This window comes from Erinaceus europaeus, chromosome 13 (genome assembly GCF_950295315.1).
Source record: "Erinaceus europaeus chromosome 13, mEriEur2.1, whole genome shotgun sequence".
NCBI classification, from domain to species: domain Eukaryota; kingdom Metazoa; phylum Chordata; class Mammalia; order Eulipotyphla; family Erinaceidae; genus Erinaceus; species Erinaceus europaeus.
Window position 1 is genome coordinate 69,546,824 of NC_080174.1, and position 25,253 is coordinate 69,572,076.

Here is a 25,253-nt window from a genome sequence, read left to right on the forward strand (position 1 = left end):
GTTGGACCCGTCATTTCCTTCAGCCAGAGGGACTCAACGGACCTGTCTTTGCTCGGCTCCGGGGGATCGCAGCATGAAGGAGGTCAAAAGCGAGCGGGGGCGGGAACGGGGGAGTCGGCGAAGGCACCGGGACGGGGACTTGGCGGCGGCAGCGGCGGCCACAGTGGTGGTGAAGCAAGAGCGCCTCAGCCCGGAAGCCGCGCCTCCGCTCCAGCGCCGGCCTGACTCCTCCGGGGGCAGCGTGTCCCCGCCGGGCCCCCGCGGTAGCCGAGCCCAAGGAGGGAGCCGGTAAGTGGGAGGCAGCCCGGGATGGACCGTGGGCCGGACTGACTGAGAAGGGAGGACGCTCCCTGCATCCCGGGCGCTGAGGCTTGGATTCAGCCCTCGGGCGGTGAACGTGCCGCGATCCCGCTGGTGTTAAAAGGAGGGTTTGCTCACACAAACCCCGGCGAGACAGCTGAGCCTCTAATGAACCGGATCCCCTCTGCCATTCCTTCCTTTAAAAAAATATATATATATGTATGTATATGTATTTGGATAGAGACAGAGAAGTTGAGAAGGGAGGGAGAGAGACACCTGCAGCCCTATTTCGCCACTCGTGAAGCTTCTCCCGCTGCAGGTGGGGACCAGGGGCTTGAACCTGAGTCCTTGCGCACTGTAATGAGTGCACCTAGTCAGGTGCACCACTGCCTGGCCCCCCACCCGTTCATTTCGTTAAGTGCCCAGCGCTTCGCCGAGATGGCCAGCTGGTTGCCCTGATCATTTACGTTGGAATGAATAATCCCCCCCCACACTTGCCGGCAAATGAAGTGCAGGCGTTCGTGGTCTCTGCAGTTACCCTAAAAGGATTCAATATCCAAGGCCCATACTATCAACCTCCTTCTTCTTCTAGCGTTTGCCCTTCTTCCGTAGCCAGTCAACAGCGTCAGGTTGAAAGCTGTCAGGAGCTGCTTGTTGCCGGCTTTGAAAGTGACTGGGATCCATGTGGATTCAGTCGGCTAGGAAGGATCGTCAGTTTCCCCAATGAATGGGTACTCACGGGATGCACCACGGGAAGGTCGATCCAATGCAACCCACTATCAACCTGATAATAAATAAATAAATAAATATCCCTGGGGAGATGTCCCTCTTCCTTCACTAGTTCGTTTTTTCATACATTCGGCATAGTGTTATTGAGTGCCTAAAAAGTGCTAAAGACTGCCTTAGGTACTGAAGCCACAAGAGTGATTAAGATAGTCTTGGCTCAGGAAGTTAACACGCTCTAGCCCCGAAACAAAATAACAAATAGAGAAAGGAAATAGTTTCAGTTAGTAACAAGTGATAGGCAATGCAGTGTAGTGATGGGAGAGGAGTGGGAGAAAAGCTTTCTGCAGAGGAGCCATTTGAGCTGAGACCGGAATGACAATAATAATGGGAGATCCAGGCAAGGAAATAACTCATTCAAAGAGCCTAGGGTGGAATTGACTGTGATTGTGGTGGGAAGGAAGTGGAAGGAGGACTTGCTGGAGGGTTGAATGTGAGTGTAGGGGCAAGCAGTGGAGAGAGGGAGGTTGCTTGTGGCAAGGGAAAAAGAATTTAAGGGTGACATCTGCATTTTTGGCTTGAGGAAGGTGGTGACAGTTAAATCAAGATGGCCAAAAATGACAACAGGAAAGTGTTTTTGTTTCTTTTGTTTTCTGCTCATCTCTGGTTTATATGGAGGTGCAGGGGATTGAGCCATGGGGGTGTGGAGTCTCAGGATTGAAAGTCTTTTTGCATGGTCATTATGCAGCTCCTCTGCCTTTAACTTTAATTTATTATTTTTATATGATAGGACAGAGAGAAATTGCAAGGGGAAGGAAAGATAGGGACACGTGTAGCACTACTACACTGTGCCTGAAGCTTCCCCACTACAGATGGGGACTGGGGGCTTGAACCTGGGTCCTTATAAGTGGTAATGTGTGTTCTCAGCTGGGAGCACCACCATTCAGCCCCTTATTTATTATTTTTTTTAAAGATTCTTTTAATTTTTATTTATTTTCCCTTTTGTTGCCCTTGTTGCTTGCTTATTTATTTTTTTTTACCAGAATATTGGTCAGCTCTTGGTTATGGTTGTGCCAGCAATTGAACCTACTCCGGAGCCTCAGGCATGAAAGCTTTGCATAGCCACCATCCTAATCACCCAAACTGGAGAAAGTTTTTGCGGGTTCAGAAATGAGCTGTTATGTCATGTAAGTGAGAAAGACCACTAGGCAGTTGTGTGTGTGACTTTAGGACTTGAGATGTCAGCTGTACGTGGAGCTCCTGCCTCCTTGTGATCATCAGAGACCTTCAGAAGTGTGTTTCTGTTAGTAAACCTTGAAGCTAATTTATATTTATATATATATATATGGGGGAACTGAGATACATTCTTTGTGTACCATGCTCTGAAAAGGTCCCCAACCAAAAAGAAAAACAAGTCATCAGGGAGAAGAAGCAAGTCTCCTCGAAATAAGAGAAGCCGGAGTCCTCACTACTCAACCATCAAAGTGAAGCAAGTAAGTGAATTGAGATGTTTTAATACTAGGTTCATATCTAGAGCCTCTTGTCATCATGGAGTATTCTAAATATGTGCACTTGGACCTGCAGTGGGGTTGCTCAAAACTGAGTGGTTGTTTTGATATTTGCTTATCTTGTTAAGCTTTATTTTGAGGTAATCTTTCATTTATGTACAGTTGTAAATAGTACTACAGATGTATACTCTTGGCCTTTTCTCCCAGTGCTAACTAACATTGTAGAGATTTGTAGTACAATAGCACAACCAGAACACTGATATCAGTATAGTCAAGGTGCAAAACTTCCAGTCACTACAAAGATCCCTCATGTTACCCTTTCATAGTCACGCCCACTTCCTTCCCTCACTTAACTTTGAAGAATGTCTCATCTGTTCTCCATGTCTATAATTTTGTCAGTCCACACATCTTTAGGGACTGATTCCTTCATTCAATAAAATTCTTTTTTTTATTTTTGATTTATTTAATTTTATATGATAGAGCAGAAAAATTGAGAGGGAGGGAGGGGAAGAGTCGGGGGCAGAGACACCTGCAGAAGAATTGCTTTACCACTTGTGAAACTTTCCTTCTGCAGGTGGGGACCTGGGACTTGAACCTGGGTCCTTTTGCATGGTAATACATGCATCGCCACCTGGTCCCTATTCAGTAAAATTCTCATAAAAGTAAAATGAAGGGGCCGGGTGGTGGCGCATCTGGCTGAGCGCACACATTACAGTGCTCAAGGACCCGGGTTTCAGCCCCCGTCCCCACCTGCAGGGGGAAAGCTCTGTGAGTGGTGAAGCAGTGCTGCAGGTGTCTCTCTGTCTCTCTCCCTCTCTATCACCCCCTTCCCTCTCAATTTCTGGCTGTCTCTATCCAATAAATAAATAAAGATAATAAAAAAATTGAAAAAGTAAAATGAATTTTTTAAGATGTATATATTTATTTTAGATAGACTTAAAAAAAATTTTTAAAGATTTTATTTATTTATTAATGAGACAGATAAGAGAGAGAGAAAGAACCAGACATCACTCTGGTATATGTGCTGCCAGGGAATGAACTCAGGATCTCATGCTTTTGAGAGTCTAGTGCCTTAGCCACTGTGCCACCTCCCGGACCACTATATATTTATTTTTTTAAAAAAGATTTTCTTTATTAATGAGAAAGATAGAAGGGGCTAGGGAAATAGCATAATGATTATGCAAAAAAGCCTTTTAAGCCTGAGACTCTGAAGTGCCAGGTCAATTCCCAGCACCACCATAAGCCAGAACTGAGCAGTGTTCTTATCTCTTTCTCTCTCTTGGTGTCTTTCCTTCTGTATCTGCTCTTTCTCACTAAAATAAATTAAAATTTTTTTTAAAAAAAGAAAAGAGAAAGAACCAGACATCACTCTGCTGCATGTGCTGCCCAGGATTGAATCTAGGACTTTATGCTTAAGAATCCAATGCTTTACCCACTCCGCCACCTCCTGGACCATGTGATTTATATCTTTCTTAGCGAGAAGCAGAGCATCACTCTAGCATATGCATTGCTAAGGATCAAACTCAGGACCTCATACTTGAGGTTTCAACATTTCATACACTGTACCACTCTGCAGATACAAATGAATCTTATAAAAAAATATATTTACAGTGCCCAGGAAGGTGACTCTCTTAAAACTAAAATCTCCATTTTAGGAGATTCATTCAGACTGGTGCCTCTGCAGCTTTCTGGCTACCTGAAAGTAAAGTCTTTGGTATGGTTTGAAGATTTATTTATGTATTAACTGATGGGGGAAAGAGAACCAGAATATCACTCTGGCTATGCAGTGCTTGAGACCTCATACTTTGAGACTCCAAGGCTTCCCACTGTCACACCCTACCAGGCTTTTTTTGTTTGTTTACATGTATATATGGAGGAGGTGGGGTAAAGAGAGCGTAAAAGAGACCACAGTGCTGAAGCTTCCTTCAGTATGATGGGAGCTAGGCTTGACCCTGGCGCTCTGTACATGGCAAAGCAACACACTGTCCAAGTGAGCTGTTTCACCATCTGATTTGATAAGTTGCTTTTTGGATATGGGAATCTTGACCATTATTTATGTGGAAAGCTTATTGCACATTCCCAGACCCCAAATAACCAGCCAGATAAGAACATTCTTCTTGGGAGCCGGGTGGTGACATACCTAGTTAAGCCCACATATTACCATGCACAAGCCTCCTGGTCCCTGCCAGCTTTACAAGGGGGACAGTTTACAAGTGGTGAAGCAGGTCAGCAAGTATCTCTCTCCCTCTCCTCAATTTCTCTCTATTCTATCTAATAAAAATAAAAAGGAAAAAATGGCCACCAGGAATGAATAGTGCTGGCACCTAGCCCCAGCCATAATCCTTGTGCCAAAAAAAGGGGAGGGGGGGTCGGGTGGTCACACAGTGGGATAAGCGCACATGGCGCAAAGCACAAGGACCAGCATGAGGATCCCAGTTCGTGAGGAATCCCACCTGCATGGGGGTCGCTTCACAGGCGGTGAAGCAGGTCTGCAGGTGTCTTTCTCTCCCCCTCTGTCTTCCTCTCCTCTCTCCATTTCTCTCTGTCTTATCTAACAACGGTGACATCAATAACAACACTAATAATAATCACAACAATGATAAAACAACAAGAGCAACAAAAAGGGAAAAAAATAGCCTCTAGGAGCAGTGGATTTGTGGTGCAAGCATTGAGCCCCAGCAATAACCCTGGAGGCAAATAAAATAAAAAATTCTTCTTTCTGATTGAGGGGGCTATATCAGAGTGGATTACTTTGTACTGCTAAATGGTTTTCAATGGTATAGATTTAGCTATTTGCCTATTTTTTTTTTTTTTTTAAACATTAATATGGGAGTCGGGTGGTAGCGCAGTGGGTTAAGCTCACATGGTGCCAAGCGCAAGGACAGGTGTAAAGACTTGGGCTTAAGCCCCAGAGGAAGCTTCACAAGCTGTGAAGTAGGTCTGCAGGTGTCTTTCCCTCTAGCTCCCACTCCTCACTCAATTTCTCTCTGTGCTATCAAATAAAATGGGGGGGGGAGAAAGGGGGAAAAAATGCCTACTGTCAGTAGTGGATTTGTAGTATTGGCACTGAGCTCTAGTGATAACTCTGGGGTGGCAATATGAAATAAATTATTACTATTATTATTTTAAAGAAGCATGCTGGGATTAGACCTAGTGAACTCATAGCATATTGTGGCGGCAGGCTTCGAAATGCCTTGGGGTAAGGGGTTTAGGTGTGTTTGTGATACTTTTCTTTGGAGGCTAGGATTTCTAGAAAACAGAGTCTTTCCATAAGCAAACAGGCCACCACTTTACCTCAGTGTATGGGGGAGAAGTCCTGGCAGTAAGGACAACATGGCATCTGTTTCAGTACTCATGATTTCATCTTTTTTTTTTTTTTTTTTGCCTCCAGGGTTATCACTGGTGCTCAGTGCCCGCACTACGAATCCACTGCTCCTGGAGGCCATTATCTCCTTTTTTCTAATAGGATAAGACAGAGAGACGATAAGACACCTGCAGACTTGCTTCACCCCCATGAAGTGATCCCCTACAAGTGGGGAGCTGGAGGCTCTAGCCGGGATCCTTGCATGCATCCTTTTGTGCTTCATACTATGTGCACTTAATCTGGTGTGCTACTGCCGAGGCCCCCATGATTTCATCTTTACCCCTTTCCAGAAAGGCAGCCTTGCTCACTGTTCATTAAATATTTTCTCTTCCTTTCTCTCTTTTATTCAGTTTTTTTTTTTTTTTTTTTGTCTCCAGGGTTATTGCTAAGGTTCCGTGCCTGCACTATGAATCTAATGCTCCTGAGGCTATTTTTTCCCTTTTGTTGCCGTTGTTGTTTATCGTTATTGTAGTTATTGTTATTGCTGCTATTGTTGGCTAGGACAGAGAGAAATCGAGAGAGATGGGGAAGACAAAGGGGGAGAGAAAGATAAACGCAAGGGAGTCAGGCGGTAGCGCAGCAGGTTAAGTGCAGGAGGTACAAAGCGCAAGGACCAGCATAAGGATCCCAGTTTGAGCCCCCAGCTCCCCACCTGCAGGGGAGTCACTTCACAGGCGGTGAAGCAGGCCTGCAGGTGTCTGGCTTTCTCTCCCCCTCTCTGTCTTCCCCTCCTCTCTCCATTTCTCTCTGTCCTATCCAACAATAATGACATCAGTAATAACAGTAATAACTATAACAAACAAGGGCAACAAAAGGGAATAAATAAATATTAAAAAAAAAGAAAGAAAGTCACCTGCAGAAATGCTTCACCACTTATGAAGCGACCACCCTGCAGGTGGGGACCCGGGGGCTTGACCTGGGGGCTTGAACCGGCGTCCTTCCGCTGGTCCTTGTGCTTCGTGCCATGCGCGCTTAACCCGCTGCGCTACTGCCTGGCTCCCTATTCAGATTTATTTATATGAGTGAGAAAACATGAACCAGAGCATTATTCTGGCATATGTAATACCAGGAATAGGATGCTGAACCTTGCACTTAAGAATCTAACACTTTATCCATTGTATATCCATTGTACCACCTCTTGGACCATACTTGGAGGTAGGGGTGGGATAGTAAGTTTTATTTCATGAGAGAAAAAGAATGAAACTAGAGTACCACTGGCATAATGCAGTGGTGGGAATTGAACCCTGGCACTCATACTTGAAAATCTTGCATTCTGGGAGTCAGGCGGTAGTGCAGCAGGTTAAGCGCAAGGACTGGCACGAGGATCCCGGTTCCAGCTCACGGCTTCCCACCTGCAGGGAAGTCCCTTCACAGGCGGTGAAGCAGGTCTGCAGGTGTCTGCCTTTCTCTCCTCCTCTCTGTCTTCCCTATTAAAAGAAAAAGAGGGAGTTGAGTGGTAACGCAGTGGGTTAAGCGCACGTGCCGCCAAGCACAAGGACCTGCGTAAGGATCCCGATTCGAGCCCCCGGCTTCCCACCTGCAGGGGAGTCACTTCACAGGCGGTGAAGCAGGCCTGCAGGTGTCTGTCTTTCTCTCCCCCTCTCTGTCTTCCCCTCCTCTCTCCATTTCTCTCTGTCCTATCCAACAACAACATCAGTAACCACAACAATGTTAAACAACAAGGGCAACAAAAGAGGGAAAATAAATATTAAAAAAGAAAGAAAGAAAGAAAAAGAAAATCTTGCATTCTACTGCCCTAACTACGTCTCCCACAGCTTTAGATATTTATTTGGTCTTATTTGAAATTTATTCTAGGACCAGGAGACAGCATAATGGTTATACAGAAGACTTTCATACCTAAGGCTCTAAGATGACAGGTTCACTCCTGAGACACAACCAAAACCAGAACTGAGTGGGTGTCTCAATAAAAAAATAAGTAAATTATTTTTTTAAGTAGAAATTCAAGGCCCTGGCATTGACGCGCCTGATTGAATACACATGTTAAAATGTGCATGTGAATGCGGGTTTAAGCCCCCAGTTGCTACCTACAGGGGTAAAGCTTTGCAAGTTGAGGAGCAAGGCTGTAGGTCTTTATCTCCTCCTTCTCTCTTAGTCCCCCCCCTTCACCAGAGTACTGCTCAGCTCTGCCTGGTGGAAGTGCAGGGGGTTGAACCCAGGACTTTGAAGCCTCGGGCATGAGAGTATCTTTGTCCTTATACACTGTAATGTGTGTGCTCAACCAGGTGCACCAACAGCCTGGCCCCATAAACAATTTTTTGATTGAAGCTGATCAAAGATTATGGACTTGTAAATTTTTATTAAGGGGGTTAATGCTTTACAATGCAGTCATTGGCATATATGTACAATTTCATTATGTGCCAGGCTCCCAAAGTTTTCTTCCTCTCCTCCCTTCCCCCCCCCATTTGTTAATATGAGAGAAAACTCTGGAACATGGAATGCCAGGGAACAAACTCATTCTTACAAGTCTGTACTTCATGTTTACAGGTCTGTTGCTCTAATTACTGTGCTGCTTCCAGGACTTACTTGTAAATGTGTGTGCATGTGACAACATCACCATTGTGGAATGCTTTTAATTTCCTCAATCTGTTTGGATTTCAGGAACGTGAGGATCATCCCCGGAGAGGAAGGGAAGACAGGCAGCACCGGGAACCATCAGCACAGGAACATAGGCGAACCAGAACCGGTGACCGAGATAGGCACCGAGGCCATTCTCACCAGAGGAGACCCTCCAATGAGAGGCCTGGAAGCGGGCAGACTCAGGGACGGGACAGAGACAGTCAGAACCTGCAAGCTCAGGAAGCTGAGCGGGAACTCTATAACGCCAGGCGAAGGGAGCATCGCCAAAAAAATGACGTTGGTGCTGGGGGTCATGAGTCTCAGGAGTTGGCTCCTAGGCCTGGGGGCAACAGTAAAGACAAAGAAGTGCCTGTTAAAGAAAAGCCAAGCTTTGAACTTTCTGGAGCACTTCTGGAGGACACCAACACCTTCCGGGGTGTAGTCATTAAATACAGCGAGCCTCCAGAAGCACGGATCCCCAAAAAACGGTGGCGTCTTTACCCTTTTAAAAACGATGAGGTGCTTCCAGTCATGTACATCCATCGACAAAGTGCTTACCTCCTGGGCCGACACCGCCGCATCGCAGACATTCCAATTGATCATCCTTCTTGTTCAAAGCAGCATGCAGTCTTTCAGTATCGGTAAGTACACATCTGCAGAAAGAAACGGGTGGGGGTGATGGCATAGTGGTTATGAAAACAGACTCTTGTACTCTAAGCTGTAAGGTCTCAGGTTCAATCCCCCACACCACAAGCCAGAGTTGAGCAGAGTTCTGGTTAAAAAACGGGGGGAGGGGACTGGTGGTGGCGCAGCAGGTTAAGCGCATATGGTGCAAAGCACAAGGACTGGCATAAGAATCCTGATTTGAGTGGTCCGGGAGGTGGTGTAGTGGATAAAGCACTGGATTCTCAACCATGAGGTCCTGAGTTCAATCCCTGGCAGCACATGTACCAGAGTGATGTCTGGTTCTTTCTCTCTCTGCCTATCTTTCTCATAAATAAATAAATTCTTAAGAAATAAAAAGAAAGTCTTTTAAAAAATTTATAAAAAAAGAATCCTCTGGGGTTGGGGGTGGACAACAGTACAGACCTTTGGTGGTAGGAATCGTGTTAATATATACTCCTATTAACTTAGTCTCACAAAGTACTATTAATATGAGAGGGGAGAAAATGGATCGAATGTCTAAAACTTTTTTAAATTTTTTTTTTTATTTATAAAAAGGAAACATTGACTAAACCATAGGATAAGAGGGTACAACTCCACACAATTCCCTCCACCAGAACTATATCCCACCCCCTCCTCCCCTGGTAGCTTTCTTATTTTTTAACCCCCGAGTCATATGGACCCAAGGTCATTGTGGGATGCAGAAGGTTGAAGGTCTGGCTTCTGTAACTGCTTCCCCGCTAAACATGGGCGTTGACAGGTCGATTCATACTTCCAACCTGCCTCTCTCTTTCCCTATTGGGGAAGACATCATCTCCCCAGACAATAACTTGGATCCACCTGCATATCAGATTTCAGGCTCAGGGGAAAAAGAAAGAAGAAGAAGAAGAAAAAAAAAGAATCCTGATTCGAGCCCCCGGCTCCCCACCTGCAGGGGAGTCGCTTCACAAGCAGTGAAACAGGTCTATAGGTGTCTGTCTTTCTCTCCCCCTCTCTGTCTTCCTGTCCTCTTAACGATTTCTGTCTGTCCTATACAATGGCAATAACAACAATAATAATAGCAACAACAAAAGTAACAAAAGGGAAAAATAGCCTCCAGGAGCAGTGGATAAGTAGTGTAGGCACCAAGCCCCAGCGATAGCAATAACCCTGGAGGCCAAAAAAAGAAAGAAAGGAAGGAAGAAAAGAAACAGACACTGAAGACCTGCTAGGATTATTAAGATTTGTGTCATGTGTATGCAAAAGAATCCATGCCCTTCATATCTAATTATTAGTCCGAACTTCCTTTGTGTTGATAAAATCACTTACATTTATATAAGAGCACTTGGTATCAGACATCCACATTTTGAATCCTGTCGCCACCACTTTCTAGATATTTGATATGGGGCAAGCCGCTCTCGGGGCTTGCACCTACTATTCCTCACAGGACGAGCATGAAAGTTAAATGGAAAAGTTACTGTAAATACCTGGCATATATGTTAGCTGATCCTGTGTCTTGAGAGTTTGCACAGAGTATCTGTTGTTGTTTGATTGTCATGACAATCCTATGAGGAAGGTAAGACAGCTATTAATGTCCCTATTTGGCAGACAAGAAGGAAGCCAAACATTGTGACAGTAAATGATTACAATAGAACTCTGACTCAAGTCTAGCTCTCTTGACACATTTTGTTTTGAAGATTGTATTTATTTAACTATAAATTGATTAACTGATTGGATAGAGACAGAGAAATCAAGAAGGGAGGGAGAGTTAGAGAGTAAGAAAGAGATACACTTGCAGCCCTGCTCAGGAACCTTCCTCCCTGCTCAGGAACCTTCCTCCCAGGGCAGGGTTAGATAGCATAATGGTTATGTAAAGAGATTATTTCATGCCAGAGGATCCAGGGTCACAGGTTCAATCCCCTGTGCCACTAGAAGCCGGAGCTGAGCAGTGAACTGGTTTAAAAAAAAAAAAAAAAGTTTCCTCCCTGCAAGTGTGGGGGGGGTGGTTTCAACCCAGGTCCTTGTGCATTGTAGCATATGCACTCAACCAGGTGTGCCACCATCCAGCACAGTTCATTTTAACAGGAGGGAGGGAGGGGCAGAGGGGACCAGAGAGCTTCACTCGGATACATAGAATACTAGGGTTCAAACTCATGCTTCCAAGCTCAGCGCTGTACTCACTGCACCACCTTCTGGTCCCTTCCTTTCACACTCCCCACCCCCACCCCCCACACACACATACACACCCACAAGCACACTGGTTTTTCACCATTCTAGGTCAGCTTTTTTTTCCCCCTCTCAGAGAGAGAGAAAAAAAGAGAAATGCACCACAGAGACAAAGCTTCCTTTAGTGTGATGGGAACTGGGCTCAAACATGAGATGTGCCCATGACAAAGCAGGTGCACTATCCAGATGAGCTGTCTTGCTAGCCCTCCCTTGATTGTTGAAATACAAATTCGCTTCTTCTTTTTTTGCCTGGGGCTGGGTGCCTGCACTATGAATCCACTGCTCCTAGAGGCTATTTTTCCCCCCTTTTGTTGCCCCTGTCTTTTTTTTTTTTAATTGTTGTTGTGGTTATTATAGTTGTTATTGATGTCCTTGTTGGATAGGACAGAGAGAAATGGTGAGAGGAGGGGAAGACAGAAGGGGAGAGAAAGATAGACACCTGCAGACCTGCTTCACCGCCTGTGAAGCTACTACCCCCCTGCAAGTGGGGAGCTGAGGGCTCTATCCGGGATCCTTATGCCAGTCCTTGTGCTTCGCACCATGTGCACTTAACCTGCTGCGCTGCCGCCCGACCCCCCAAATTTGCTTCTTTATTCCCATTGGGGCAGGTGCTAAAATGTTGAATTTTAAGTAAAAGAAACATGAATAAACAATATCAAAAAAAGAAAATTCCTGACCATGACAAGAGGCCTCAGATTTGCATTTTAAGCCATGAATTTCTCTTCTCCACCCTTCATCCCACCCCAGTTACCAGTGCTCACCTTTTCTACTACACATATTTAAACTGTTACCAATTTGCACATGCTATTGATTTCTTAAGAGTCTGAACTCCAGCTATATTCAAGTCTGCTTATTTACAGCATCTTGTTTCTGTTACCAAAGAACTGAAAGATCTGAGGTAAGATTTTGCTCACAGGTTTCTCTCTTACCTCTGCCAGGCTTGTGGAATATACTCGTGCCGATGGAACAGTTGGCCGCAGGGTGAGGCCGTACATCATTGACCTTGGCTCAGGCAATGGCACGTTTTTGAACAACAAACGCATTGAACCACAGAGATACTATGAACTGAAGGAAAAGGATGTCCTTAAATTTGGGTTCAGCAGCAGAGAATACGTTCTGCTTCACGAGTCCTCTGACACCTCCGAAGTAGACAGGAAGGATGATGAGGAGGAAGAGGAGGAAGAAGTATCTGACAGCTAGCTAGCTGCCAATCTACAAAACAGCCCAAGTTCTTGAGAGACCTTTTTCTAAGAAGGCATTGGGATTGACTCAAAGAGCACCATGGTACTGTCTGTAATGCCTCTTACTGCCTTAAGTCCCTCCTCTGTTGCTGATGAGCTTCTGTTACAGTGTGGAAAAGCTGGTTTCTGTTTCTTTGGACTTTTTTCTGTGGCACATCAACTCCATGCCTGTGGACATTTGTTTTTAAGAACAGTCTCAATACATTGTTTTAGTAGGAGCTTTGTGGTGTTAGTTGGTGCTGCCTAGAAAATTTTAAACCCTTGGCTAGAGGGCAACTGTGACTTGTTCTCTTTGTACAGTTATTTTATTTATATAGTTGGTAAGCTTTGTGGGCCTGGTTTTCCATTTGTTTTGGGAGCAGACCCCTGAACAGAGAATCTTATAGAGCTTTGGTTATCACCAAAACAACCTCCAATATATACCAAAGCTTTGACCTGGTTGAGCTCTTGAGTCATAGAAGTTGATTTTGCACTTCATTTGAGGGGAGGGGAGCGTGTGGGAATTTACAACATGACCTCATTTTTGACTGTTGGATTTAAACTGACACTTTGTGAAGCCTACTTAAGCATATGGAAGATCATGGCTATTTCCAATGGGTGCTGAGTTAATGTCACAAAAGTTCAAAATGGGTCATGGATCTGTTCCTGTGTGAGTGCTGATTCTCCATGGAACATGTACATAACAATTTTGATCATCTTAACTGTTCAACTTTACATTTTTATTCCCATGTTCTCTTTCTTTCTTTGAGAAACAGCCATTTCTGTGGCAGGATCCTTGCTTTACGTCAACATGTGTATGCTTATAAAGAAGGTTATGTAGTTTACATGTTTCATCTTTTTAAACAATGTTCAAGAGCAGTTGTATTTACCTTCTCATGGCTGGTAAGCATGGGGATTGCCCGCTTTTCTAATGTTCCGCCAGAGAAATGTGTAAGTAGAAAGGTCATAACTACTTACATATCTACACAATTATGGGCGAAAGAACTATGTGCTGTTTTCACATGAGAATGTTTTGTGATGCAAATGTAATACAACATTAAGGCAAAGGCCTCCCTGCATTTGAAGAGCAGGTTTTCATTTATATGGATTTTTTGGGATAAAAAAAATAAAATTTGTAAATACAGTCCCATTTCAAACACTAATGCTTTCCCAGCATAGAAGGCCTCCTGTTAACTGGCCTGTTTTAACTGGCCTCTAAAGGGATCCTTACTCTAATGTTTTTGAGATGAAATCAAAATGGTGACAGACCAAGAAATTGAACTGACACCCGCACTGGAATTTGGATCTTCAAAGCTCAGCAAGTGAGTGTTGGTCCTGTTGAAGTAGTAGTCTTTTGAATTCACAGTGAAGGACTTTTTCTTCTCATAATAGTCCAAGATGGGGCAGGTTATCCATAGTGATCCTCACACTGTTTTATCCCTGTCTGTTCTTCTATCCGCAAGTGGTGATGGGGGAAAAGGAGAGATGGTGTTAACTCAATCAGTGCTGCTGCTGATTGTCTCTTGAGTTGAACTGATGGCAGATACTTAGATTGCCTTCTTTTCTGTGTCCCCATTCAGCTTTCAATCTACATGTTTCAAAAACATGTCTACTCAGGGGTAAATGTTGCCTAGTGTAGGAAGGAATAAGCTGACTGATGTTTATTCAAAGGAAATGAAAAATCTCCTTTGAAGAGCAAAGACAGTAAAGTCCATCAGTGGCTGGAGAAGTGGGACCCAGTAGTAGAGCACAGGACTTATACATGAGGTCCCAAGTTCGATCCCTGGCACTGGATATGCCAAGGTGATACTCTGATCCTCCTCTCTTTATTTCAATTTTTTTATTCAAAACTACTTATGTGGGCCAGTGAGATAACTCAGCCTGTTAGAGCACTTACATGCCTGAGGCCACAGGTTCAGTCCCTGTACCACTTTACATGCCAGAGTTGAGCTGTGCTGGGCCTCTCATTTCTCCTCCTCTTGCTCCTCCTCCTTTCTTCCCCTTCTCCCACCCCTCCCCTCCTTCTTTCTCACACACTTATCTTTCTTTTTTTTTTTTTTTTTTAGAGCTCAGGCTTTTTTTTTTTTTTAATCAGTTATTTTTATAGGACAGAGAAATGGAGAGGAAGGGGAGAGAAGAAAGAGACCTGCAGCACTGTTTCACTGGTGATGCTCCTACCATCACCACCACTGGTAGGAACTGGGAGCTTAAACCTTGGTCCTTGTACATTGTAATTTGTGGGCTTAACCAACCATGCCATGCCCAGCCTCCTTTCCTGCCTCTCTTAAATCTCTTTCTCATCTTAAGTCTATAAAACACAAAAGTCAGATGAAAGATTATGAAGGGTAGTTACAGTAGTTAGCAGCCCCTATAATCTCTAGTAGATTCTGTTATATGCCACAAATCACATATTACATGTGAGTGTTCCTGAAAGGTTTTCTTTTTCCTTTTAAGAATTGTTCTCATCCAGATTTCCAGTTTTCCCTTTGTAGGTAATCTGGCACCTTATTCCAGGGACTACTGTTTTGCTGCTACTACTGCATCCTAGTACCTGTAGACTTAGTGGAGTAGCTTCCTGGATTAAGACATTCTTCATGTCCCACACCTAGAACAGTGTCCCTAACATCCCTTTTTAAAAATGTGGGTCAGGGACTCGGGCGGTAGTACAGCGGGTTAAGTGCAGATGGCGCGAAGCGTGAGGACGGGCAGTAAGGATCCCAGTTTGAACCCCCGGCACCCCACCTGTAGGGGAGTTGCTTCACAGGTGGTGAAGCAGGTCTGCAGGTGTCTATCTTTCTCTCCCCCTCTGTCTTCCCCTCCTCTCTCCATTTCTCTGTCCTATCCAACAACAACATCAATAACTACAACAATAAAAAGGACAACAAAAGGGAAAATAAATATATAAAAATAATAAAATAAAATAAAAACGTGGATCACTGAGCCAGGAGGTAGTATAGTGGATAAAAGTGTTGGACTTGGGGGCTAGGTGGTAGCGCAGTGGGTTAAGCGTACATGGCACAAAGTGCAAGGGTCCCCGTTCGAGCCCCTGGCTCCCCACCTGCAGGGGGGGTTGCTTCACATTTCTCTCTGTCCTATCTGGCAACAATGACATCAATAACAATAACCACAACAATGATAAAAACAAGGGCAACAAAAAGGAAAATAAATTTAAAAAATCTTTAAGTACATATTGAAAGTGTTGGACTTGTAGGAGTTATTGAAATGATGCTCTGTTTTGACCAGAGCACTGCTCAGCTCTAGCTTATGGGGGTGCTGGGGGTTGAACCTGGGACCTTTGGTACATCAGACATGAAAATCTTTTTGCATAACCACTACGCTATCTTTCCAGCCCCATAAATAAATAAATAATAAAGTGGGTGGGTCAGAGAAGATGCCCACCAAAGCCTAGTGTCACTAGTAGATTTTTTAAAATTTTATTTGTTTTCCCTTTTGTTGCCCTTGTCCTTTTTTTTTTATTATTGTTGCTGTAGTTGTTGTTGTTATTGATGTTATTGTTGTTGGATAGGACAGAGAGAAATGGAGAGAGGAGGGGAAGACAGAGAGGGAGAGAGAAAGACATCTGCAGACCTGCTTCACCGCCTGTGAAGCAACTCCCCTGCAGGTGGGGAGCCAGGGGCTCGAACCGGGATCCTTATGCTGGTCCTCGCACTTCGCGCCACGTGCGCTTAACCTGCTGTGCTACCACCCGACTCCCATTAGTAGATTTAATTTGAAGTTAATGATCCACCAGCATTCTTGAGTTAATTCATGGCCTAGAATTCATGTTCAACATATTTCCGTTCATCTTCATCATGGCTGTTTGCGACTTCTTCACATCGGCACTGATTTATCTGAAAATGAAGCTATCTACAAAACAGCTTTTGCTTCTGAGCCGTTCTCCCATCTCCTTTGTGTTAAGTCTACAATTCTGCTGGAATAGAATCTTCAGATTTTCCTCAGGTCTCTTCACAGTCATCTGGCTCCTTCATTTTAGTCTTGACAAAGTACAGATCTTTTTAAGTGCAGCTGGTGATGCAATTTTCAAATACTTTTGCTGTTGTTTCCTGGTGAGAGATGAAAGCAGAGTATTCAATTCAGATGACTGAAAGAAGAAAATTGACTACTGTATTGAGTAGTCAAAGTATTTTATCCAGGTATTAAAATAGCTTGGTTTCAAAAGATCTAGAAGTACATATTTCATTTGGTATGGTATACAGATGGTTATGTATTGCTTTTAACATTTTTCATTGTAGAATTTAGTTATGTCTGTGAGGAATGAAATGATACCATATTGATCAGAAAGCTTCAGCGTGGGGACTGACAAAACAGCACACTTGGGTAGTGCACTGCTTTGCCATGCATGTGGCCCGGGTTCAAGCCTGGCCCCCCGCCACACTGTAGGAAGCTTTAGTGCTGTGGTCTCTTTCCCTCTCTTTGCCTCTCTGTGTCTCTGTATATATTTAAAAAAAAAAAATTAAAGGAGAAAAAAGAAAGTCTCATACAGCAAACCAGCAATGCTTTCCTGTGAGAAAATGCCCTGAGCCTCTGATATTCCTGGGGATATAAGTCAATATCCAGTTAAAAGGCTAAATTAAAGCTGTGGATTTTAAAGCTTGCTTTGGTCTTGGGAGTGGGGGGTAAGATTTCCAGTATATTTATTAAATGGGAAGATCAACAAAAATTCACAAAGAAATAAGATGAAACGAGAAGGAATGTCAAATCAGCAGTCTTCTGGAGCAGCAAGCAGTTCCAGTAGGCAAGACGCTCACATGCATCACTTCAAGCTGAGGCCAGTGTGGCAGACGGCTGTGTGCTCAGGGCAAGGAGTTGGAGTTCTGAGGAAAGCCATGGTCTGGGGACGCAAACAAACCCTCCTTTCTTCTTTCTTAGCTTATGTAATGAAGGTTTTGTTTTTGTTTGCTTTTTATTGCAACCAGGGTTATTGCTGGAACTTGGTGCTGGCACTGCAAATCTACTGCTCCTGGTGGCCATTTTGCCCCATCCCCATCCATCTATTTTATTTGATAGAACAGAGACAAATTGAGAGGGGAGGGAAAAAGAAGGATGGGGAGACAGCATGATGGTGATGCAAATGACTTTCATGTCTGAGGCTCCTTGGTCCCAGGTTCAATCCCCAGGACCACCATAAGCCAGAGCTGAGCAGTGCTCTGCTATCTATCTTTCTCATTAAAAATACATTAAAAACCGTCGTAAGGATCCCAGTTCTAAAAACCGTCGTAAGGATCCCGGTTCGAGCCCCGACTCCCCACCTGCAGGGGAATCGCTTCATAGGTGGTGAAGCAGGTCTGCAGGTGTCTATCTTTCTCTCCCCCTGTCTTTCCCTCCTCTCTCCATTTCTCTCTATCCTATCCAACAACGATGACATCAATAATAATAACAGTAATAACTACAACAGTAAAACAACAAGGGCAACAAAAGGGAATAAATAAATATTTTTAAAAATTTTTTAGAAAGACTTAAAAAATTCATTTAAGAAAAGGAGTTGGGCGGTAGCTCAGTGGGTTAAGTGCAGGTGGCGCAAAGCAAAGCATAAAGGATGGGTGTGAGGATCCAGTTCGAGCCTCCAGCTCCCCACCTGCAGGCGAGTCACTTCACAAGCGGTGAAGCAGGTCTGCAGGTGTCTTTCTCTCCCCTCTCTATCCTCCCCTCCTCCCTCCGTTTCTTTCTGTCCTATCCAACAATGACATCAATAACAATAACTACAACAATATAAAATAACAAGAGCAGCAAAAGGGAATAAACAATAGCAAAAAAAATACATTTAAAAAAAGAGAGGAAGACACCTGCAGACGTGCTTCATAGCCTGTGAAGCCTAACCCCTGCAGGTGGGGGAGCGGAGGCTGGAACCCATGTCCTTGCCCATGGTAATCTGTGTGCTAAGCTAAGTGTCTGGCCCGCTGTTTTGGGTTTTTTTTTTTAATATTTATTTTCCCTTTTGTTGCCCTTGTGTTTTTTTTTTTTTTTTTTTAAAGATTTATCTATTAATAAGAGAGAGAGGACAAAAGAGTCATCACTCTGGTACATGTGCTGTTGGGGATCAAACTCAAGATCCCATGCTTGAAAGTCCAACACTTCATCGTCTGTGCCACCTGCTAGGCCAATAATAAAGGTTTTTAGCTCATGTATTAGAGGTCTTTATTGATGTGTGCAATAAAATTGTCTATTACTGTCACTGAGAAAGACACCACAGCACAGAAGCTCCCTTTAAACATTGTTAAATATATATGTGTGTGAGGGGAAAGAAAGGTGTTAAACCATAATATCATTCTGGCATATGTGATGCCAGGGATTGAACTAGGGACCTCATGTTTGAGAATTCAATGCTGGAACTCAGTGCCTGCATGATGAAATCACCCCTCCTGGCAGCTTCCCCCTGCCTACCTTTATGATTTTTGAAGCTTCCCCCTGCAGGTGGGAAGTGGGGGCTTGAACTCAGGTTCCTGGGCATAATGGTGTGTGCTCTCTACTGAATTTCCTACTCCCCAACCCCTGAGAGCCCAACACTTTATCCACTATGCCACACAAACAGGCAAAAAAAACCTTGAAGATAACATAGCAGCTTGGGAAGTGTTGCAGTGGATCAAGCATTGAACTCTCCTATATGAGGTCACAAGTTCAATTTCCAGCATCACATGCGCCAGTCTGGTTCTCTTTCTCTACTCTTATAAACAAATAAATCTTAAAAAAAAAAAAAGATAGTGAATTTATCCATATTTACTATAGGATTAGTCAGCAAGTTAGCTCCTGAGAGGGGCCTGTTTCTCCACACAACCCAGGTTTGAGCCAGGCCCCCATTACGCTCGGGAGCAGTTTCAGTTCTGTGGTCTCTCTCTGTCTACCAAGGCACTGCTTAGCTCTGGATTATGTGGTACTGGAGAATGAACCTGGGGACTGAAAGTCTTACATAGACTCCTTAGGCTTGCCTTTCTATCTAAAGTCTTTCCTTACATGTACTCTAAAGCTAATGTGAATAAGCCCAGTCAATTGACAGCTGCATATACTTCCCATGCTAGTAATGTTTATTTGTCCTGCCCCTCCCCACCCACCCCCCACTAGTTTATACCTGTGATTTAAAAAAGGAGAAGTGGGGCAAGGGAGATGGCATAATGGTTATGCAAAAAGACTTTTCATGTCTGAAAATCCAAAGTCTCAGGTTCAGTGCGCTGGAGTGTGGTGTGTGTGTGTGTGTGTGTGTGTGTGTGTCTCATTAAAACAAAATACATAGTTTAAAAAGGATGGCTAACCTAGAGGGAGAACCAACATATTTCTTGAAAGGCAGAAAGAGGGGTGGAGAGCAGGCAAGGATCCAGGTTCAAACCCCTCTTCCCCGCCCCCACCTGCAGGACGGGGAGCTTCACAAGTGGTAATGCAGTGCTGCAGTTCTCCCTCCCTCCCTCTCCTTTCCTCTCAATTTCTGTCTATATATATTTCCAAAATTATAAATTAAATAGAGGGCCAGGTACTGGCACACCTGGTTAAGTGCTCAATTAAAATATGCAAGGACCGGCACCTGGAAGCAGCTTCTCCACTCCTCCTTCTCCAGCCTCAGCCTGCTCGCCTGCACTCCAGCCTCCATCAGGGTGACCCAGAAGTCCTACAAGATGTACAGCTCTGGCCCCCGGGCCTTCAGCAGCCGCTCGGCGTACTTGAGTGGGCCCAGCTCCTGCATCAGCTCCTCTGCCTTCTTCCGGGCGGGCAGCAGCAGCAGCTTCCAAGCTGGCCTGGGCCCCACCATGAGCGTGACAGGGCCTACGGGGGAGCTGGGGGCATGGGGGCCATCACAGCTGTCATGGTCAACCAGAGCCTGCTGAACCCTTTGAAGCTGGAGGTGGACCCCAACATCCAGGCTGTGCGCACCCAGGAGAAGGAGCAGATCAAGACCCTCAACAACAAGTTTGCCTCCTTCATCAACAAGGTGCGAACCCTGGAACAGCAGAACAAGATTCTGGAGACCAAATGGAGCCTCCTACAGCAGCGGAAGACAGCTCGGAGCAACATGGACAACGTGTTCGAGAGTTATATCAACAACCTCCAGTGGCAGCTGGAGACACTGGGCCAGGAGAAGATGAAGCTGGAGGTGGAGCTCGGCAACATGCAGGGGCTGGTGGAGGACTTCAAGAACAAGTATGGGGAGTTGGGCGGTGGTGCACGGGTTAAGCGCACGTGGTGCAAATCGCCAGGACCTGCGTAAGGAGCCCAGTTCGAGCCCCCAGCTCCCCACCTGCAGCGGAGTCGCTTCACAAGCGGTGAAGCAGGTCTGCAGGTGTCTGTCTTTCTCTCCTCCTCTGTCTTCCCCTCTTCTCTCCATTTCTCTCTGTCCTATCCAACAATAATGACATTAATAACCACAACAATGTTAAACAACAAGGGCAACAAAAAGGAAAATAAATAAATAAAAAATTATATATAAAAAAAGAACAAGTATGAAGATGAGATTAACAGGCGCACAGAGATGGAGAATGAATTTGTCCTCATCAAGAAGGATGTGGATGAAGCATACATGAACAAGGTGGAGCTGGAGTCTCGCCTGAAAGGACTGACAGATGAGATCAACTTTTTCAGGCAGCTGTATGAAGTGGAGATCCAAGAGCTGCAGTCCCAGATCTCGGACACGTCCATGGACAACAACCGCTCCCTGGACCTGGACGGCATCATCGCTGATGTCAAGGCCCAGTACAAGGAGATGACAACCGCAACCGGGCTGAGGCCAAGTCCATGTGCCAGATCAAGTATGAGGAGCTGCAGACTTTGGCTGGGAAGCATGGGGATGACCTCCATCGCAGGAAGACGGAGATTTCTAACACGAACCGGAACATCAGCCAGCTCCAGGCAGAGATCGAGAACCTCAAAGGCCAGTGGGCTTCCCTGGAGGCCGCCATTGCTGATGCTGAGCAGCACGGGGAGCTGGCCATCAAGGACGCCAACTCCAAGCTGGCGGAACTGGAGGCCGCCCTGCAGCGGGCCAAGCAGCACATGGCGCGGCAGCTGCGCGAGTACCAGGAGCTCATGAACGTGAAGCTGGCCCTGGACATCGAGATCGCCACCTACAGGAAGCTGCTGAAGGGCGAGGAGAGCAGGTTGGAATCTGGGATGCAGAATATGAGCATCCACACCAAGACCACCAGCGGCTACTCCAGTGGGCTGAGCTCGGCCTACTGGGGCCTCCCCAGTCCCGGCCTCACCTACGGCCTGAATGCCAGTTTCGGCTCTGGCGGGGGCTCCGGTTCCTTCAACCGCACCAGCTACACCAAAGCTGTGGTCGTGAAGAAGATTGAGACCCGAGATGGGAAGCTTGTGTCTGACTCTTCCGACGTCCTGTCCAAGTGAATGGCCGCCGCTGTCCCTCTCAGCCTCCCTGTTCTGGCGGCCACCTGAGAGCCGGCAGTGGAGATAGAAGCTTTGCAGGGGCCTCAGCTGAGTCCCCACGGGGAGAGTGTCCTGCTGGGGCAGCTCCCCTTCCTGTGTCCACCACCCAAAGCCCATTCAGGTGCCTTGTCCACAATAAAGTCTCAGCTGGTTCTATCCAGTCAAAAAAATATATATGCAAGGACCTAGGTCCACACCTGCAGGAGGAAAGCTTCACAACTAGTGAAGCAGGACTGCAGATGACTCTCAGTCTCTGTTCCTGTCTCCCCCTCCTCTCTCAATTTCTGTATCTATCCAATAATAAATTAAAAAAAACGAAAGCTTGGCAGGTTAAGCACAGGTGGCGCAAAGGACCGGTATAACAATCCCAGTCCGAGCCCCCAGCTTCCCACCTGCAGGGGAGTCGCTTCACAAGCGGTGAAGCAGGTCTGCAGGTGTCTGTCTTTCTCTCCTCCTCTCTCCATTTCTCTCTGTCCTATCCAACAGCAACAACATTAATAACAATAACAACAATGATAAAACAACAAGGGCAACAAAAGGGAATAAATGAATATTTTTAAAAAAAAATTTTTTTTTGGCCTCCGATTGCTGGGGCTCAGTGACTGCACTATGAATCCACCACTCCTGGTGGCCATTTTTTTTCTTTTTATTTGATAGGACAGAGAGAAATTGGGAGAGGAGGGGGAGTTTGAGAGGCAGAGAGAAAGACACCTGCAGACCTGCTTCACTGTGAAGCAACCCCCCTGCAGGTGGGGAGTATGGGTTCAAATCCAAATCCTTGAGCTTTGTACTATGTGTGGTTAACCGGGTGCACTACTGCCTGGACCCCTAAAAATAAATTAATTACATATTAAAAAGAAAAAGGGGCGATCTTGGATGGACCTTGAAAAAATCATGTTGAGTGAAATAAGTCAGAAACAGAAGGATGAATATGGGATGATCTCACTCTCAGGCCGAAGTTGAAAAACAAGATTAGAAAAGAAAACACAAGTCGAACCTGAAATGGAATTGGAGTATTACACCAAAGTAAAAGACTCTGGGGTGGGTGGGCGGGTGGAGAGAATACAGGTCCATGAAAAATGATGAATGAAATAGTCGGGGTTGTATTGTTAAATGGGAATCTGGGGAATGTTATGCATGTACAAACTATTGTATTTACTGTTGAATGTAAAGCATTAATTCCCCAATAAAGAAATAAATTATTAAAAAAAAAAAAGAAAAGAAAAAGGGGGTCGGGCGGTGGCGCAGTGGGTTAAGCACATGTGGCACAAAGCACAAGGACCAGTGTAAGGATCCTGGTTCGAGCCCCCGGCTCTCCACCTGCAGGGGAGTCGCTTCACAGGCAGTGAAGCAGGTCTGCAGGTGTCTGTCTTTCTCTCCCCCTCTCTGTCTTCCCCTCCTCTCAGTTTCTCTCTGTCCTATCCAACAACGAACGACATCAACAATAACAATAATAACCACAAGAAGGCTACAACAACAAGGGCAACAAAAGGGGGGGAAATGGCCTCCGGGAGCAGTGGATTCATGGTGCAGGCACTGAGCCCCAGCAATAAACCTGGAGGCAAAAAAAAGAAAAAAAAGGAATATTAGTGGGCTGGGGAACTAGTACTGTGAGTATACAAAAGATTTTCATGCCTGAGGCTCAGAGATGCAAAGCTCAGTCCCCAGCATCACCATAAAACAGAGCTGACCAATGCTCCCGTAAAACAAACCATAGGGGTGGACAATACTGTGTGCCAGACATGACATGAAATGTGCCTTAGGTCCACTTTGAGTTAATAGTAAAGGAGGATGTTTGTGTCAGACTGAACAGTCCAGGGGGCAGCATGACTAGAGTGCAAAAGACCTTATAAAGTTAACTTGCTGGGTCCAGGTGGTGGCACACCTGGTTGAGGGCACATGTTCCAATGCCCAAGGACCCCAGTTTGAGGCCCCCAGCCCTCACCTGCAGGAGGAAAGCTTTGCAAGTGATGAAGTAGGGATGTAGGTGTCTCTCTCCATATATATATATATATATATATATATACTTTTTTTTTTTTTTTTTTTTTTACTACCAGTGTTATTGCTAGGGCTTGGTGCTTGCACTATTGAGGCCAGGGTTCAAGCCCCTGTCCTCACCTGCAAAGGAAACATTTTTATTTTCATGAGCAGTGAAGCAGTGCTGCAGATGTCTCTATCTCTTCCTCCCCATCTCAATTTCTGTTTCATAAAAGTAACAGAAGAAAAAAAAAAAAGCCACTGAGAGTGGTGGTTTCATTATATAGGCACCAGGCCCCAGCGATAGCCCTGGTGGCAGTAACTATTAATAATAATAATAATACTTTTAAATTAATAATAATAATAATACTTTTTAAAAAAATAATACTTGCCAAGTGATGGCAAACCTGGTTAAATGCACACACTAGAGCGTACACAAGTGGTGAAGTAGAGCTGCAGGTATTTCTCTGTCTCTCCCTCTCTCCCTCCCCCTCCCTACTCATTTCTCTGGGTCTCTATCCAATAATAAATAAAAATTTTTTTTAAATAATAATACTTTTTAAAAAGTGGTTTGGTGTGTGACCCGAGAGGTGGCACAGTGGATAAAGCACTGGACTCTCAAGCATGAGGTCTGGAGTTTGATCCCCGGCAGCACATGTACCAGAGTGATGTCTGGTTCTTTCTCTCCATCCTCCTATCTTTCTCATCAATCAATAAATAAACTATTTTTTTAAAAAGTGGTTTGGTAAAAAGATTAGTGGAGAGATTTAACAAAGGAAGGCATTTAATTAGGCTTCTCAATTCATGAGGGGTTCAAACCAATCGTAATTAGACGGGAGATGATGAGGTAGAAAAGCCTTATATATGGAGTATTACACCAAAGTAAAAGACTCTGGGGTGGGTGGGTGGGTGGGGAGAATACAGGTCCATGAAAAATGATGAATGAAATAGTGGGGGTTGTATTGCTAAATGGGAATCTGGGGAATGTTATGCATGTAAAAAAAAAAAAAAAGAAGTAGAAACGCAAAGCAGAAATTGACTGAGTTTGGAATATGGCACCAAAGTAAGAAAGCAGAAGTATACTAGAGTTTGCAGTGAGTATCTCCCTAATACTTCCTCTCCACTTTTCCAAGCTTTGGGTCCATGATTGCTCAACAATTTGTTTGGCTTTATATGTTAACTCTCTTTTCAGTCACCAGGTTCCAGGTGTCATCAGGATGCCGGCCAGACTTCCCTGGATTGAAGACACCACCAATGTGTCCTGGAGCTCAGCTTCCCCAGAGACCCATCCTACTAGGGAAAGAGAGAGGCAGACTGGGAGTATGGACC

The 25,253-nt window shown here is 44.9% G+C and overlaps 1 protein-coding gene and 1 pseudogene across 1 annotated transcript; both read left to right on the top strand.

Moving 5' to 3' along the window:
* The first annotated feature begins 3 nt into the window (after positions 1-3).
* SNIP1 (Smad nuclear interacting protein 1) lies at positions 4-14,733 on the top strand. Its single transcript, XM_007535312.3, has 4 exons — positions 4-288; positions 2,414-2,516; positions 8,515-9,113; positions 12,279-14,733. Exons 1-4 carry the CDS (start codon positions 74-76, stop codon positions 12,538-12,540), a joined length of 1,179 nt encoding a protein of 392 aa, XP_007535374.1. The 5' UTR covers positions 4-73; the 3' UTR covers positions 12,541-14,733.
* Positions 14,734-20,314: 5,581 nt separating this feature from the next.
* LOC103124581 (keratin, type II cytoskeletal 8-like) lies at positions 20,315-22,042 on the top strand (annotated as a pseudogene).
* Positions 22,043-25,253: the final 3,211 nt, after the last annotated feature.

Excerpts from the sequence above, each read along its gene's own strand:
- SNIP1 (XM_007535312.3), top strand. The coding sequence starts at position 74 with ATGAAGGAGGTCAAAAGCGAGCGGGGGCGGGAACGGGGGAGTCGGCGA. Across the intron at positions 289-2,413 it reads CGAGCCCAAGGAGGGAGCCG|GTCCCCAACCAAAAAGAAAA; the intron begins GTAAGTGGGAGG and ends TGCTCTGAAAAG. Across the intron at positions 9,114-12,278 it reads CATGCAGTCTTTCAGTATCG|GCTTGTGGAATATACTCGTG; the intron begins GTAAGTACACAT and ends TACCTCTGCCAG.